The sequence below is a fragment of the Melopsittacus undulatus genome, chromosome 22 (assembly GCF_012275295.1).
Source record: "Melopsittacus undulatus isolate bMelUnd1 chromosome 22, bMelUnd1.mat.Z, whole genome shotgun sequence".
Taxonomy (NCBI): Eukaryota; Metazoa; Chordata; class Aves; order Psittaciformes; family Psittaculidae; genus Melopsittacus; species Melopsittacus undulatus.
The window spans coordinates 1,029,239-1,046,989 of NC_047548.1; the positions used below are offsets into that span (position 1 = coordinate 1,029,239).

The window sequence follows — 17,751 nt, forward strand, 5'->3', positions numbered from 1 at the left end:
TTTCCCCTAAAATCAAATCCCCTTGAGGTATACATCAGACTTCCCCATCTTCCTGCATTACCCACCAAGTATATCCAGGTCCTTGAGCAAATGCAATCCCACGAGTGGGTTTGCCTTGGCCTGAGACAGGAGTAACCCAGACTGTCTTCCCTAGCAAATTCCTCATGTGCACTACAGGAACCTTGTCCCCCTCTACACTATGTAAAAGTTCTGACTGGGCTGGGCCAGCCCTGTTAGCAGATCCTCTGGTGTTGACCAACCAGGTGGCTTTTGGTAAATGTGTATCCCAATGCTTGAAAGTTCCCCCACCCATTGCTCTCAGTGTAGTCTTTAACAGCCCATTGTACCGTTCAATTTTCCCAGAGGCTGGTGCATGGTAGGGATGTGATATACCCACTCAATGCCACGTTCTTTGGCCCAAGTGCCTATAAGGTTGTTCCGAAAATGAGTCCCATTGTCTGACTCAGTTCTCTCCGGGGTGCCGTGTCGCCACAAAATCTGGTTCTCAAGGCCCAGGATAGTGTTCCGGGCAGTGGCGTGGGGCACAGCATGTTTCCAGCCATCCTGTGGTTGTTTCCACCATGGTAAGCACATGGCGCTTGCCTTGGTGGGTTGGGGGGAGTGTGATATAGTCAATTTGCCAGGCCTCCCCATATTTATACTTCAGCCATCGTCCTCCATACCAAAGAGGTTTTAACCGTTTAGCTTGTTTAATTGCAGCACATGTCTCACACTCATGAATAACCTGGGCGATAGTGTCCATTGTGAAGTCCACCCCTCGATCATGAGCCCATTTATACGTTGCGTCTCTGCCCTGATGGCCTGAAGCGTCGTGGGCCCACCGGGCCAAAAATAATTCACCTTTATGTTGCCAATCTAAGTCCATCTGAGCTACTTCAATCTTAGCAGCTTTATCCACTTGCTGGTTATTGTGGTGTTCCTCAGTGGCCCGACTCTTAGGTATGTGGGCATCTACATGGCGTACCCTCACCACCAGCTTCTGCACCCGGGCAGCGATATCTTGCCATAATGCAGCAGCCCAGATGGGTTTACCTCTGCGTTGCCAGTTGCTCTACTTCCATTGCTGCAACCACCCCCACAGGGCATTTGCCACCATCCATGAGTCAGTATAGAGATAGAGTACTGGCCACCTTTCTCACTCAGCAATGTCCAGGGCCAGCTGGATGGCTTTCACCTCAGCAAACTGACTCCATTCACCCTCTCCTTCAGCAGTTTCAGCAACTTGTCGCTGAGGACTCCATACAGCTGCCTTCCATCTCCGATGCTTTCCCACAGTACGGCAGGACCCATCCGTGAACAAGGCATACTGCTTTTCACTTTCTGACAATTTATTATATGGTGGTGCCTCTTCGGCACGCATCACCTCCTCCTCTGGTGACATTCCAAAATCTTTGCCCTCTGGCCAGTCCATGATGACTTCCAGAATGCCTGGACGACTGGGATTTCCTATCTGAGCTCGTTGTGTAATTAGTGCAGCCCATTTACTCCAAGTAGCATCAGTTGCATGATGTGTGGAGGAGACCCTGCCTTTGAACATCCAGCCCAGCACTGGCAAGCGGGGTGCCAAGAGGAGCTGTGCTTCAGTGCCAATCCCTTCCGAAGCAGCTCAAACCCCTTCATAAGCTGACAATATCTCTTTCTCCGTTGGGGTATAGCTGGCTTCAGAGCCTTTGTATCCCCAACTCCAAAAACCAAGGGGTCAACCTCGAGTCTCCCCTGATTGACGGGTGAAATCTTTTCGCATATTCCGCAGCTCAGTTGAGGTCCGAGATCAAGAAGTCACCTCTTCTTCTTCTTTGTCATGTGATGATGACCCCTGATCAGATACTAGACCAGGTGGTGAATACGTAGTTTCTTCATCCTGCCTCCTCCTTCTTGCCTCTCTTTTGGTTTTTCTCTTGTGTACAGGAGCAACCGATATTGGTACGAATTGGTCCTCTGGTTCAGCTGCAGTGATTATCACTATAGTTTGAGTAGCAACTGTACTTGTTGCTGGGGTAGCTGCACTGTCTGTCGCAGTCGAGGGTTGAATAGCTGCTGTACTCGTTACTGGGGTAGCTGCACTGTCTGTCACAGCTGAAGTTTGGGTAGCAACTGTACTTGCTGCTGGGGATGGTGTAGCTGCTGTACTTGGAGCTGGAACAGCTGCACTGACTTCTGTGTTGCCCTCAGATCCAGGGACATTTTTTTCCTTTTGAAGGTGCTGGATAGTGTCGATCAAGGCCCTATAGGCATAGGCCAAGCCCCAGCACGTTGCCGTAATTTGTCCACCTCTGGTATGGCCAGGACGACAACACACCTCATTTAGCTGTTTTACTAATTCTTCCGGATTCTTCACTTGTTCAGAAGTGAAATTCCAAAGTACTGGAGGGGCCCACTGACCTAGATGCTTGCCCATACTATCCCACACACCCTGCCACTCATGGCTGTCCAGCCTCTGGGAAAATCTCCTGGTCCTCCTATGTCATCGTTTAATCCCAATAAAAGAACAGACCTGAGTCTGCTTAACTCTTGAAATCAGATGAAATGATTGTGGGCAAAACACACTCTGTATGCGTGCTACTATGGTGATCCCCATCACAATCAGCATACAAGTCTCAACAGTATTAAAAGGCCATTCAAAAACTTCAAAACTCTCAAATGATGCTGTAGACCGTCTGGAGGGGGCACTGGGAGGGTAGAAGAATGTCTCCTTCACAGGTTGACCACCCGAGAAGGAGAAAAAAGATGTGAAATTGCTAAGCACTTCTATTATATACCTCCCAAAGTATAAAGTTGGTGACCACACTGAGAACATAAACCAGATCAGTTTCATGATCAATGTCAAAAGTCATTAACATAAAGAACAATGAGATAAGAAACTTAGCCCAAATCCCATGACTGATAAACACGAACACAGCTAATATATACTGAAAGTAATTGGCAAAATCCTGAAACTGTGAGATCAAGAGAAACAACTGTGAGAGCCAATAAATCAGCATTGTGACGAATGACTATAAATCCTGTCAGATCTGTTGTTATCTCAACCCCTCGTGCCCCACATTGGGTGCCAAAAACAACTGTCGTGGTTTAAAACCCCACCTCAGTCTCCCGCAGTACCACACATCCCTTTCCCCCCCCACCTCCCCACTTCCCCACTCCCGGAGGGATGGGGAGGAGAACCGGAGGAATATAACTCCCACGGGTTGAGATAAAAACCAATCCAGCAATTAAGGTATAACACAAATCACTACTGCTACCACTAATAAAAACAATGAGAGAGGAAATAAACAAGGAGAGAGAATACGATACCACCTGCCGACACAAGCCCAACCCGGAAGAGAGCTCACTCCCCCCCTTTCCGGCCAACTTCCAGTTCCCTCCCCGAGCATGACGTGCTGTGCTATGGAATACCTCTTTGGCTAGCCCAGGCCAGGCCCCTATCTCTCCCTCCTCCCGGCTTCCCCTCCTCCCTGGCAGAGCATGAGCTCAGAAAAGGCCTTGGACAAAACCAAACATGTGAGCAGTAACTCAAAACATACTTGCTATCAGCACCGTTCCCAGCCCGAAAGTCAAACCACAGACTGCACCAGCTACCAAGGAGGAGAAAAAATGGTTGCTGCTGCTGAACCCATGACACCAGTAAAATCCCAAACCTTTTCTACAAGACACCCACTGCGTCTTGCAGGACCCAAACCACAAGATGCCCTCTGCTTCTTGTGGGTGTATACCAAACGGACGCTAGCAGCTGGGTATGGGCCTTTACCCACAAGATTTCCTACCTTGACTTACAGAAAGCTTCCAAACCTTACGTATGCTTACCAAACCACTTTACCCAAATGAGATGCCCCTTCCATGTTAGAGACTATACAAAAGAAAAGAATACGAGAGAATGATGGTTTTGAATTAATTTCCATTTGTGTGTGTGTGTGTATTGTGCTTTTTTAAGATCCAAGTCTCACTGTTGTACTTCATTTTACTTTAGGAGGTCGCATACCTACTCCAAGTCAAGATCAGGTCCTTCCTGCACTGGCTCCTACTCTGGATCATACAATTGTTCCCATTCACATTCCATCTGGCCATCACCACAGTCTCCAAGCGGCAGCAGGAGGAAGAGCCGTGACTATTTTTCCAGGACAAGGTCACATGCTCATCACTGTTCAAGGTCAAGGTCACCCCCACAAAGAAGACACCATTGATGGGCAAGGACCTGCCCCAGCCCTCTCCCCCAGCCCTGCTTCTTGTTTCATTCATTAAGAGATCTGGGTGTTCGCTTCACAGCACCTCTCTCTGCCTGCAGTCATTTGCATGGTGGGAAGTGGGCAGGGGGTTAATGCAGCCCCTGCCCACCCTGCAGGTGACTGAGCTGGGATGGGGATGGGCACCGAGAGGATGTTGGGGCATTGCTCCAGGTGGCGTGAAGCCATGGGAGAAACCGCATTGGTTACTATCAATGCCTGGAGGACAGACACCTCTATCACTGCCCCAGTACCAGCATCACTGCAGCGAGCTGGATCCAGCCCTGGGAAGGAACCATGGCTGCCCCAGGCACCAGGCAGACACTGGCTGAGCATGGGCAACTCAGCTCACACCTGCTGGTGAGTGGGAATTGCTGGCTGGGGCTCACACACCCATTTCCCAGAGCTGGTGCTGCAGTGGCTGCCCAGCTTGCTCCATCCTTTTATGGCCTCATCCAACGCTGCCTTGGCGTCACCCAGCAAAAGCCCCAGCCCACAGGTGAGCCCCGAGCCTGTGTCCCAGCAAATCAAACTGACCCATGAAGAGCAAGGCAAGAGGCTGGGATGCAAAGTATAGAATGACAACAACAAATACTTTTTCATGTTGGCATTGCTGGAGACTGAGGAATATACATGCCCAGCGTGTCATCAGACAGACGTTTCTCCTGATGGTTTAGCTGCCAACAAGAGCCTACGCCAGGTAGTGTGATGACTTTTACATCTATTGGACAAAGAGCTCGTAAGGAGCTGAGAGAGAAGACAAGATTACTGTAATATTAATTTAGCCTTAAGCAAGGCTAAATTGAATAAGGCTAAATTTACTTTTCAAACACATTATCTCTGACAGCTCTTTAGAGACAATGTGGCAAATTCAGGTCACATTTGTGTTTAATGCCATCACCTCAGTTTCAAATTTGGTGTTAACACTCAAGTATTTTACATACAGATACCCTGAGTTAACAATCATTGACATCAGTGTTTAAAGTGGTGTGTTTATATAGCTGTGGTTGAATGCTGTTAAGATTGACAGCATTTCCAGGAATACACAAGTAATTTTACTCTGTGGAGGCTTTTGTTGGTGTATGTGCTGAAGTTTCAGGTTACCTTTATAACATGTTCCTCTGCCTCTAGGCTGTGAACAACTTCAAAAATGGAGTTGGCTACACAAAAAGGCTCTGTAAGCAGATTGAGAAGCAGCAGTCGCTGCCACCACCTCCACCACCACTCAGATCTGTTATCCCTCCTGCTGCTTTGGTGACTGCCGCTGAACTGCCTCAATCTTCCCCTCTGCCAATCAGCAGCTTGTTGGAAGAGAAGGTAAGTTTTATTTCCACATATGCAGTGAGTCCAGGATTTCAGTACAGCTTATTTTCCAGCTGTTTGCCTTTATTCACAAGGCCTGTCAAGTTCCCGTACGAAGACAACTAGCACTACCAAGTCTTCTTGGGCTCCCAGGGACAATCAGTACCCACAGGTGGTAAGTAATGACAGCTTTAGAATTTCTCTTAAAAATGACCTTCAGATAAGCTGAATGGGCTTTTCTGATTCTCCCCTCTCCAAAAGCATCTCTGAGGACAGACAGTACCATCTACTGCCCAGGTGCCAGAACAAGCTGTGAACTGTAAGTATGCTATGGAAATTCAATATATACCTACTTGTAACCTAGGCTGTAACGTATGACTTACACAACAGCTGATCCATAATCAGTGTGCACAGAGAGTTGTGGGGAATACAACTGGCAACTGATTTTTAAACGGCTTCATTTGAATTGGCTATAAGAAAGGGGATGCGTGCTTGCAGTAAGATTATTTCAACTAAAACTCTGGTACATGATTAAAAAGAAGACTGAAAGAAGGATGCTTTTTGAGAAAAACCATAGGTACATCTAAAAATTAAACTCAATTAAAGAATCAGATGGAAAGTTTTGCATTGCTGGCTGAGTAGGGCTGAGAAATAAATGTGTTTTTCAGTAGAAATCAGCATCCAACATTCTTGGTTTAACAACAAGGTTGCTACTGATTGAGGCAGTTATTGGAAAAATCAGTGCTGTCGTTTTATGACAATTCTGATTTTTTTCCACTTAGCCATCTCAAACAGCCAAGCTGCTTTCTCTCACTTAGCCATCCCAAAGAGCCAAGCTGCTTTCTCTCACTTAGCCATCTCAAACAGCCAAGCTGCTTTCTCTCAGTTGGAGAGAGAAGAGCCTGTTTCTGTGTCATGTTAGTCCTTGGTTTTGGCATAGATTTGTTATAGATAGCTTTTCTGTATAGAAGCTTCTACAGAGATAACTTGCACTTGACAAGAATTTATAACAGAATAAGTAGCTTCTGTTTCTACAAGAAATTGTACTTTATCATTGCCCAACCTAACTGTAACCGGAGGCTCTGCTGGGGAGGGTTTTGAATCTTCCCCCACTCCTCCTCAGGCTTCATCTAAAGTATGTCAGGGCAGGCCCTGACATTCCACTCAATCTCCGGTGTTTGACTCCGAGGCCATTCTCTCTTCCAGTGCTCCCTCTGTTTACAGATTGCACTCTGGTCATTCTCCAAGTGCATCCCATGCAGTCTGTTCACAACCTTTCCATATAATCCTTCTTTCTGACCCTTTCCTCCCAGGCTGCTCCTCTCTTTCCTGCTTTCCTGGGGGAGAGCAACAGCCAACAATGTATTTTTTCTCCCTACTATTTCACTCTCCCTTTCAACTTCTCTGTTACTGGATACTCTCCAGGCTGTTTCCACTGGTTTATTGAGTGACCGAGAGTCTGTCCCTCCCAGTTTTTGCAGCTAGCATTTAATACCTGGGTCTGATTGACCAATAAAAGTATAAGATAACTGTGCTGCACCTTTTTCAGGGTCCTTACCTGTATCCTTCTGTTTCATTCCAAACATAACCAACCGCTGGTATTTGGTTAATAGCTCCTGCTCAGGTAGATGATTTGGATCTCATGGAGGGTCTGCAGAGGGAAAGTGGTTTTCTACTGACACTGCCCTGTGCCCCCTACATATGGATCTTTTCTGCCTCCTCCCTTGCTTTTGCCAGCACTGTACTTTATTTACCAAAGTATCCAGGACTACCTGTAAATCATTCCAGTCTGGATCTGGTGTTCTAATAATCGTCTCCATCACTTTAGTTACTTTTTCAGGATCTTCCCTAAAGGGCCCAGCTAACTCTTTCTAGGCTCATAAATCTGACACAGAAAACGACACCTTGATAGTCACCCCCACCCCTGCTCCCTGGTGTAAGGAGCTTGTATACCTCGGAGAGCCCCTTTTGTTATTCACCTCATGATGGGGCTAGAGCTCTCTTCCCATCTGCATCCAAACCCACCCTACAAAATGCAACCCAATGGGGATTTCTTCAAAATCCTCCCTTTGGAGGCAGTGGTCCTGACCTCCATCCCAATACAATGTCCAGACAAGGAAACAAATCCTTACCCACTGCGCAGGGCATCCCCTGTGACTCATGTGGACAAGTTACCAAAAAGAAGCCTTTTGAAAGAAATAAACTCAGGGTCTTACCAAGGTCCCGAGTTGGTCTGGGATCTGTGGTTCCTTTCTGGGATATCCCCAGCCCTGGCGTGAAGGTCCCAGAGACTCCCCGGATCAGCAGGAAGCACAGCACAGGGTCCATGTTTGGGCAGCAAATGATTGAACTATGTTATCTCTTCAGTTTGCAGCAGCATTATGTTGGCAGCTGAAAGAGAAGAAAACCCAAACCAAGCTTGGGAGGAAAAAATATAGAGAGAATGATGGTTTTGAATTAACTTCCATTTGTGTGTGTGTGTGTTGTGTTTGTTTTAAGATCCAAGTCTCACTGTTGTACTTCATTTTATTTTAGGTCGCATACCTACCTCACGTCAAGATCAGGTCCTTCCTGCACTGGCTCCTACTCTGGGTCATACAATTCTTAATTCCAGTTTACCTTCTTTAAATGTTGCTTCTCTCCCTAATAAAAATGTTGGATAATTTAGTGTTCATAACAATTTCTGCATTCCCATTTGTTTTCTGAATTTGTACTTTAAGGGTTTCAGAAAGAATGCCCCTTTTTTTTTTTCTTGGTGCCAGCAGCTCCCACATCTGTAACAAATTCTTTCCCCTCTGATTTAATGCCAAATAAGTTGCTCCTGTATCCACTAAATTCCACTTTATTTCCTCTAGTCCCTAGTTTCAGTTTAACCAGTGGATCTGCTGGGGTAGATTCCCCACGTCCCCGTCAGTCTAGTTACAATTCTGCCGCCAGAGCCACCCCATGGCACTGCCCCCAGGGCAGTCTCACTTCCAAGTCCAAACTCCCCACAGCGCACACTGATCTGGTCACACAGGCCGGGCACAGAAGAGGAGAACACAATGTGTACCGCCCATGTCCTAACAGAATTCAAAGCTCTACAGGATCTTGATTATTAACTCCCCTCTCTGCAACTTCCACCCACTCCTAGTAAAATTCTCAGGAAAATAAAGGCCAAGTAATAAACACAACACGGAATAAATAATTATTTTTTCCCCTTTTCCATCATGAAATGGACTCATTGCTCTCTCCTATTCCTAAGAGGTTTGAGAAAGCCTTGCCAACAAATGAAAAGCCCAGAAGCCTTCAAATGCCTGGTTGCAGTTAAGCCTGCTGAGGGGAATCAAGAGCCTTAATCCAGACACCCTTGTCCAAACATGAAGTTCCACAAGGTGAAACTCAGGTTTCACAGCCAAGGCTGTTCCAAAACAATGGGCCTCCAAGTTCAGTTTCTTAGCAAACCTCTGCAACTATACGGGAGGAAAAGGACAGAAAGAAGGTCATAAAAATCCAAAGTATTTCTACAGTATACACATTAGTTCCTAACATGCACTTTGTCACCCAAACTGCTTTGCTAAGAGAGCTCCTATGCCTATTTCCAGTTACAGACAGCACTTGAAGTCAAAAGCTTCCTGCAATGTCATGGTGCTCAGTGGGTTCAAACAACTTGAAGATGTCATCCCTCAGCTCACCAGCATTTGCTACTGTGTTATCAAAACCAGGCTTAGGAGAGAACAGAGACTGAAGCTCTCAGTCAACTGAGTGAGGTTTTTTCAGCTGTACTCTGTGGCAACAACTGGAGACTTGCACTTGACATGGTTAAACATCATGGGGTTGGCATCAGCCCACCTCACAAGTGTGTCCAGGTCCCTCTGGATGGCATTCCTTCCCTCTGGTGGATCAGCCGAACCACACAGCTTGGTGTCATCGGCAAACTTGCTGAGTCCGCACTCAATCCCACTGTCCATGTCAGCGACAAAGCTGTCCAACAAGACCGGTGCCAACACCGATCCCTGAGGAACACCACTCATTACTGGTCTCCAGCTGGACACTGAGCCATTGACCACAACTCTTTGTGTGCGCCCATCCAGCCAGTTCTTTACCCACCGAGTGCTCCACCTATCAAATTGATGTCTCTCCAATTTAGAGACAAGGATGTCGTGTGGGACAGTGTTGAACGCTTTGCACAAGTCCAGGTTGGTGACATCAACTGCTCTAACCCTGTCCATTCGTTCTGTAGCCCCATCATAGAAGGCCACCCTATTGATCAGGCAGGATTTTCCCCTAGTGAAGCCCTGCTGGCTGTCACCAAGCACCTGGTTGTTTTTCATGTGCCCTAGCATGCCTTCCAAGAGAATGTGCTCCCAGATGTTGCCAGGCACAGAGGTGACACTGACTGCTCTGTAATTCCCTGGGTCATCCATTTTCCCCTTCTTGAACATGGGGCTTGTATTTCCCTTTTTACAGTCATCGGGAGCTTCACCTGACTGCCATGATTGTTCAAATATGATGGACAGTGCCTTAGCAGCTTCATTTGCCAGCTCCTTCAGGACCCGCAGATGGATTTCATCAGGTCCCATGGACTTCTGCACAGTCAGGTTCTTAAGATGGTCTCGAACCAGATCCTCTCCTACAGTGGGCCTAAGGTCTTCATTCTCCACTTTTTACCTTTAAGGGGAACCACCTGAAGTCTTAACCATGCTTTCCCAAAGAATCTTAGAGAATAACAGAATCATAGAACTGTTTGGATTGGAAAGGACCTTAAGATCATCTAGTTCCAACACCCTGCCACAGGCAGGGACACCTCACACAAGATCATGGTGCTCAAGCCACGTCCAACCTGGCCTTGAACACTGCCAGGGATGGAGCATTCACCACTGCTTTGGGCAACCTGTGCCAGTGCCTCACCACCCACACAGGGAACAATTTCTTCCTTCTAGCTAACCTGAACTTCCTCTGTTTCACTTTAAGCCCATCACCCCTTGTCCTATTGCTACCGGCCCTGATCAAGAGTCCCTCCCCAGCATCCCTGTAGGCCCCCTTCAGATGCTGGAAGGCTGCTATGAGGTCTCCATGCAGCCTTCTCTTCTCCAGGCTGAACAGCCCCAACTTTCTCAGCCTGTCTTTGTACAGCAGCTGCTCCATCCCCCTTAGCATCCTCATGACCCTCCTCTGGATTTGCTCCAACAGCTCTACGTCCTTCTGGTGAGGACACCAGAACTCTACCCAGTGCTCCAAGTGTGGGTCTCATGAGAGCAGAGTGGAGGAGCAGGATCACCTACCTTGACCTCCTGGTCATGCTGGTGGTGATACAGCCCAGGACACAGGGGGTTTCTGGGCTCAAGCCCATGCTGAAGCCAGCTCATGTTCTGACCCCCAGGCCCTTCTCCTCGGGCTGCTCTGAATCACTTCTCCCTGCAGCCTGTAGCTGTGCTTGGGATTGCCCTGACCCAGGGGCAGGAGCTGCACTCGGCTTTGCTGAACTTCAGGAGGTTGGTCACCTCTCCAGCATGTCCAGGTCCCTCTGGATGCCATCCCTTCCCTCCAGCACGCTGACTGCACCACACAGCTCGGTGTCGTCAGCAAACTTGCTGAGGGTGCTCGATCCCACTGTCTGTGTCACCGACAAAGATGTTGAACAGGGTCTGCCCCAGCACCGACCCCTGAGAGACACCATTCCTCACTGGTCTCCAGTTGGACATAGAGCCACTGACCGCAGCTCTCTGCGTGCAGTCATCCAGCCAATTCCTTGTCCACCGGGTGTCCATCCAGCAAATTCACGTCTCTCCCATTTAGAGACAAGGACGTCGTGTGGGAGGATGTTAAATGACATTTATTTGCTCCAGAGAGCACGAACGTGGCAGGAAGGGCCGGGGGCAGCTGCTCACTTGCGGGGGGAGGGCAGGCCCCGGAGGTGGTAGATCCAGGAGCCCCCAGGGCAGGAGACCACCAGCCTGCTGGTGACAGGAGCCGGGCCGCCCGCGAAGGAGACGGTGATGGTGGTGCTGCTCTTGGCGCGCAGCACCTCGGGGGCCCTGACGGTGAAGCCCGGGTGCTTCACTGCGTATTGGAACGCCGTGGCCTTCCGGAAGACGTTCCTGAAGGAGATGGAGGTGGTGCCGCCGGCTGGGATGAGGAAGGGGCCCTGGGCTTCAGGGGGCAGCGCAAGGCCGATGAGTGGGATGCAGTACTGCCCGCCCAATGCAGAGCTGAGCTGCAGCGTGGCCTTGGCTTCGCCCAGGTGGCAGGGCTCAAAGGTCACTTCCACGCTCAGGTCCGAGCCCCCAGCACTGGCGGGTGCCGCACTGATGGATTTTGCCGTCTGGAAGTCGGCACAGTCGGTCTGTGCAGGGGAGACAAGAGACCATGGGGGGTGGGTCACAACAGCAGAGCCAGCACCTCGGGAAGAACACGATGGTGCCCTGGCCCTGGCCTGGCCCACCCACACCACACTCCTGGTGAGTGCCTGCGGGGAATGGGCACGAGAACTGTGCAAACGTGCCCAGCAGGGACAACCCTGCACCCAAGCCCCAAGACGCCCGACTGCCAGACCTGGGCTGCAAGGGGGAAGCAAGCCCAGGCACCGTGGCGCCTGCAGAAGCAGCTCCAGCCAGGGCAGCAGACACAGGCCCGCAAGGGAGGACAGTGCAGCTGGTGACAAGCCCACACCAGTGGGAAGACCCCTGGGCTCACATGGCCACCCTGGCTCTGCCACCCCAAGCCAGAGGCACTTGGAGCCCTTGGTGGAGAGGGCTGGTGCTGGCCAGAGGAGCTGCCTCCCAGCCAGAGCCCCGGCAGCCGCGCTCACCTGTACGAGGTACTCGGTCTTCTGCTGGGCAAAATGCCGTATTTTGGTGGTGATGGTCTGACGGGAGCCCAGCCTGGTGCGGAAATACACGGGCTTCTCTGGCCTGCTCCAGGTGGCTTTCAGCTGCAGGGTGTAAAACAGAGAGCCCAAGTCGCTGCTCTGGAGCACCAGCTGCCCGCTGCTCTCACCCGTTTGCAGGGGCTGATACTCCAAGACAAGATCCGCCTGGGAGGAAGGAAGGAAAAAGCCACTTTGTCAGGCAGAGGCATGGAACACGTGTGCCTGACAAGGGGCAGCTGGTCCCTGCTGTGCTCAGGCAGTGCCGGAAGGCTGGGCTGCCTTCCCCGCTCTGACTCCCCTCTCTCGGGCACAGCCTTGCTCCTTCTGGGGGACAGTTCACTTAGGGACAGATCCCAACCGCATCAGCCTTCAAGAGCATCCCCTGCAGCCAGGAGCAGGGAGAGCAGAGGGAGCCGGAGGAGCTTTGCCCCTACCTTCGACTGTGCAGGGACAGTAAAGTGCTGGGGAACGCTGACGTTGGGCACTTTGCAGTTGATGTCAAATGTCACCGGGACAGGCAGAGGGTTGTCCACCTTGACGCTGGAGGACACTCTCTGCCGAACAGCGGTGCTCATTTGAACAGTGCCCATGGGTCCTGAAGCCACCACCTTGAAAGTCACCATGTGGAACAAGTACTCTCCGGTTGTCTCATTGAGGAAGGTCACCTAAATCAGACAGAAAGGGAAGGGCTGCTCATTCCACACATGAAAACAGACCCAAAACAGCCCCCTGAGCTCAGCGCCCTGCTTCCAGGAATGGCTGTGAGCACCCACCGAGGAAGAGCACAGGACCACAGAAAGCACGTGCGGTATTTCATAGGACCTGTGCACGTGGAGGTATGAAGAGGCATGTAGCTTCTCGGTGAGCCAACAGCTCCTTGAAGGGCCCTGCAGACCAGTGTCCTCACTTACCTTTGCCCTGAAGACTCCTTCTTTGTAGGAGAGGAAGGTGAGCTGGTAGTCCTTCTTCGCAGAGCTTGGCACGTCCATGTAGGAACACCCCTGCAGCACAGAACTGCTTTCCAGGTTCTCTGGTTTGAGCATGTCAATAACCACCAGGAACCTGTGGGTGAGAAGGACACAGTGAAGGTCAACACGAAGGACTCCCATAGGATACCCATCGTGTGGGGGTACAATACAGCCCCTCTCACCCTCAGTGCCTCAGGCACAGGGCACCAGCTCTCATCCCCCTTGGAGGAAAGCCCTCCAGGGTGCCTCTGCACAGGCAGAACGTGGGTATGGCCAGACACGGCCAAGGAGAGGGACAAGCTTTCAGGAAGGAGCTTCCAGGCACTTCCAGACTTCCTGGGCTGGACTCACCTCTGTGGTCTGTGCAGCCAGTTGGACACAGGGATGAGCTCCATGTGGCACTTCCTGCATGGAACCTGCCGGGAAATGGCCCCTGAACACCTGGGGGCTTCAGCAGTTCCTTCCAGGTGGTAGCGTAAGCCTGTCCCGTCCGGCAGGGGGAAGAAGATGGAGCCCTACAGACAACGAATAGGACAAGTCGGCTCTGGAGCACCCCTGGCCAGCCCCATGCCTCAGGCTCTCACTGCAGCAACTTCCAGCACGCCCAGCTGGCAGAGCTCTGCCTGCAGCCCTGTCCCGTGCAGGAGGAGGCACCAGCATCGCACCTGCTCAGAGCTGGTTGTGAGTGGGTGCATGGCCCACAGGACATGGCACAGCTACAGGACACAGAGGCAGCATCTCTGGGCAAAGCAAGGAGACACGGGCCCTGCAGCAGAGCTGCTCTGCACATCCCAACACTCCCTTACTGGCCACACTCACCTGGGCACGTCCCTGCCAGCCTGTGCTCATGCAGGGACAGCCCTGGGCAGGGGGTGCCCGTCCCTCATGAGCTCCATTGCCTCAGTCCTGCTGGCCTTAGCCCCAACAGCACTGCCCAGAGAGCAGCCTCTAAGCTGGCACAACAGGGGCCCACCAGCCGTGGGCCATGGAAAGCTCATATCCATGATCATTCTGGGTGCCCGTGGATCCCAGACACCTGCCTCTGCCATCTCCTCTGCCTCCACAGCAGCTGAAAGCTGCAAGACTCCTCACGCAGGCTCTACGTTAAAGACATACTGAGCACGTGCAACCCTAAGGGCACAGATCTGCTGAGCACCCTGGAGACGGAGACCAGAAATCTCTGACCTCATTTCTGGCCTACTGTAAGGTCAGCTGGAGCGGGACAAGGACCCGGCAGCTCCAGCACCCCAGAGCCCTTCTGAACTGACCCCTTGGATTTATGAGCTTGTGGCACAGGAAACATTGCAGAGGGGCCAGTCACCCCCATGTGCCCAGCCTGAGACCTGCAGGAAGGGCTCCTCCCACAGCTCCTGCATGACTGTCAAGAGATCTCTCTCATTTCCCACTTGCCTGTTCACGGCCAGGAGGGCACTGAGAAACTGCAGGGCAGCTTTGCCCTTCTTGCTCCCTGCAAGCTGCACAAGGACAGGCACAAGTGGTTGTGCCCAGGGCTCGGAGAGCCTGTGCAGCCGTGCGCTGAGCGTGGGGGTCTCTGAGCCCCCTGGGCTGCCACAAGCAGCCACCAGGAGCTGCACAGAACAAACTTCATTTCTTGGCCTTCAGAAAGCCTGGCTCTTTAGGTCAGCTGCTCCAACACGTTTGGTGTCAGGCCCGAGTTCCCATCTGCCCTTTGCCTGTGCCTGGCCCCCAGCCACCACAAAACCCAGCTTCCAACAGAGGGCACAGGACACCTTCAGCTTGGACAGGACCTCTGAAGGTCATCTCGGCCAACCTCCTGCCCAAAGCAGGGTGAGCTAAAGGGTCATGCCACGAGGGTCAGCACACGCTGGCACAGCTCACGTACCTGGTGCTTCTTGTTCTCAGAGCTCATGGTTAGGGGTCTGTAGGTGACCTGGTAGACCTTTTCTTTTTGCCTGGCCTCCAGATGGATAAATTCAGGCCCTTTCCAGTATTTCCCCTCAATGATGGGCTGCAGGGTCCAGGCCTCGCTGCTCGGGTTGGACAGGAGGATGGTCTGGCTCTGCCTCTCACGCACATGGCAGCTGAAAGTCAGCGTCTGTAACAGAGGAGCACAGAGGCTGCTGGGTCGTACCCACAACCCTTCCCACTCTTCTCACGCTGGCTCTGCACCAGGACCTGGAGCACAGGGAGCAGCTTTTCCTTGTCACATGCAAAAATTATGCTTTGGCCATAGCTTTTGGAGTAAATCAAGCTGGTTGCTCTTGAAGAAGGGAGCAGAACAAGCCTTTCGCATGCTGGGTGAAAGGAAACGGGGAGTCCTGAAAGGAAACTCCTGTGCAAGGACAAGATCTGCAGCCACACAGCCCCTTCCTTCACGGGCAGGAGGAAGAGGAGCTCCACGCTCTCTTTGGGAGCAAGAGCCAACAGCTCCCAGGCTGCCCCATCCCAGGGACTGGATGCAGATGCCTTGCCCCTTCCTACTGCTGAATGCCCTCCCCTGGCCCAGCAGGGGGGAGAAGTGTGGCTGCAGGTGCAGTGCTGGGATACATGGCATGGGTGCTGCAGTGCAGAGCCAGGACAGCTGAGCTGCTCACTGGAGGAGCAGCACCTTGAACAGGGGAGAAAGGCAATGACAGGGCTCAGGAATTCTGGCAATCCTGCCCAGCAGTTTCTCTCTGGGATACCCCAGCACCAGCGAGTCTGTGCTCACAAGTGTCCTTCAGTTCCTGCCCTGGGAGAGATGTGGTGCAGATGCTGGGGTCCAGGGGCCCATCCTGTCCCTGCTGCGTTACCTCTTTGGGGCCAGGGGCCTCCACGCAGGATCCTGCCAGCGTAAGCCGCAGCGCCTCACTGCCCTGGATGAAGCACCGCAGCCCCTCATACTGGACAGCCTGGCTCAGCTTCGAGGGGCGGAAGGTCACAACCAAGGGGACATCCATCCCTGGGCTGATGTAACCCTTTGTGGGGCTGATGGAAAAGTCTGGCTTGAAGCTCTCCACGTCCCACATAAACCTTGCCGAGGAAAGCACAAGGACAGGAAAGAAGGATTAGCCACGGGGAGCTGTGAAGGCAGTGTAAGCCTCAGTGTGAGGCTGCAAGTCTCTTGTGGGCTTTCCCACCACATCTCAGGCCTGACGCTGAGCCACCTGGCAATAAGGCTTCAGGCTGGGCAGGACCTACTGCTTTACCTGACTCTCGTGTCGCCCGCGTTCCGCATGACGACGCGCCGGCACGTGTAGCTCTGCTGCACCACGGCTCCAAAGCTGAGCTGGTCCTGGTCCAGGCTCACGAGGCTGCCCTGGCAGGAGCCCCGCACCACACAGAGGGAGCGCACCAGCCCGCGGCACTCCAGCAGCACTTCCCCGCTGAACGGCTGCATGCGGCGCTTCGGGGAGAAGGTCACCTCCACTTTGCAGGTGTCTCCTCTGCCCTTCAGCTTTAGATCCTTGCTGGGCTTCAAGCACAGAACCTACCCAAAGAAACGAGTGGAGACTATTTCATCTGGCAAGTGAGCTGTGGAGCCTCCCTCACCACACTCAGGGAAGAGGCTTCCAATTCCTCTTCTGTCCCCACCAGCACTGCCCCAGTCCCACTCATTCCCTCCTAGGCATTCCTAGGGAATACCAAAGGTGTTTTCTACCATGTGTCCACCTGGTCACGGTGAGGTCAACTCTGTCTTCTAAAGCTTTCACATACGTTCCAACAGAGCTGCAACTCTCCCTCTTTCAAGATTCACCTCCCTCACCTTTCCAGATCTAAAACACATGGCTGCATCCTGATGGATGTGTCTAAAACAGGCTAGAGGAATTGTGCTGCCTTCTCACTTCTGGCTCTCGGGGAGTCCTGGCACCCAGCTCAGCTGAAGCATTCACACTGCAGGCATCTGCTGCCAGAGCAGTGCCAGCAGGGAGGACAGGGCAGGCACAGGCAGCCAGGGCAGCCCACACCTGAGTCATTACCTACTAGCTCCCACCCACAGCAGCTCAGCGCTCCCTACAGGCACACCAAAGTGCTCTGCAGAGAAGGAACGGGCCTTACCCCAGCTTCCTGCAACTCTGGCACAGTGGACGTGACCCTCAGCTTAAAGGTGAGAGGGGCTGCACTCTTGTTGGCTACGGTGACCATCTTCTTCACCGTCTGTCCAATGCAGACGTTTCCCAGCTTCACCACCTTTCCTGGTGGATCCACAACGTCAACCTGAGGCGGTAGGGATTGATATCAAGCCAAAGGAAAGAAGGAGAAAAGGCTTTCTGCCACTCTAGTGGCAGAAACCCAAACCATGGGAGGCTGGGGAAGAGAGGAGGAAATGAGAAAACCATGCCGGTTGCCACCTGGAGTTTTAGCCTTTAGATTTCATCTCACCTTCATTTTTATGCCCCTTCCTTGGGCCTCAGCAGTCAGCTTCTCTCCC

General features: G+C 51.9%; 1 protein-coding gene across 1 annotated transcript; it reads right to left on the reverse strand.

Annotated features, from left to right (window-relative positions):
* Window positions 1-11,188: 11,188 nt before the first annotated feature.
* Window positions 11,189-17,722, reverse strand: LOC117437391 (hydrocephalus-inducing protein-like). Its single transcript, XM_034071714.1, has 10 exons — window positions 17,703-17,722; window positions 17,379-17,537; window positions 16,529-16,809; window positions 16,133-16,352; window positions 15,223-15,435; window positions 13,710-13,873; window positions 13,302-13,452; window positions 12,825-13,055; window positions 12,331-12,555; window positions 11,189-11,865 (listed from the first exon to the last, which is right to left on the reverse strand). Exons 1-10 carry the CDS (start codon window positions 17,706-17,708, stop codon window positions 11,407-11,409), a joined length of 2,109 nt encoding a protein of 702 aa, XP_033927605.1. The 5' UTR covers window positions 17,709-17,722; the 3' UTR covers window positions 11,189-11,406.
* Between the last annotated feature and the right edge of the window lie 29 nt (window positions 17,723-17,751).

Excerpts from the sequence above, each read along its gene's own strand:
- LOC117437391 (XM_034071714.1), bottom strand. Across the intron at positions 13,874-15,222 it reads CTGAGAACAAGAAGCACCAG|GGCTCCATCTTCTTCCCCCT; the intron begins GTACGTGAGCTG and ends CGTTGTCTGTAG. Across the intron at positions 11,866-12,330 it reads AGACCGAGTACCTCGTACAG|ACCGACTGTGCCGACTTCCA; the intron begins GTGAGCGCGGCT and ends TCCCCTGCACAG.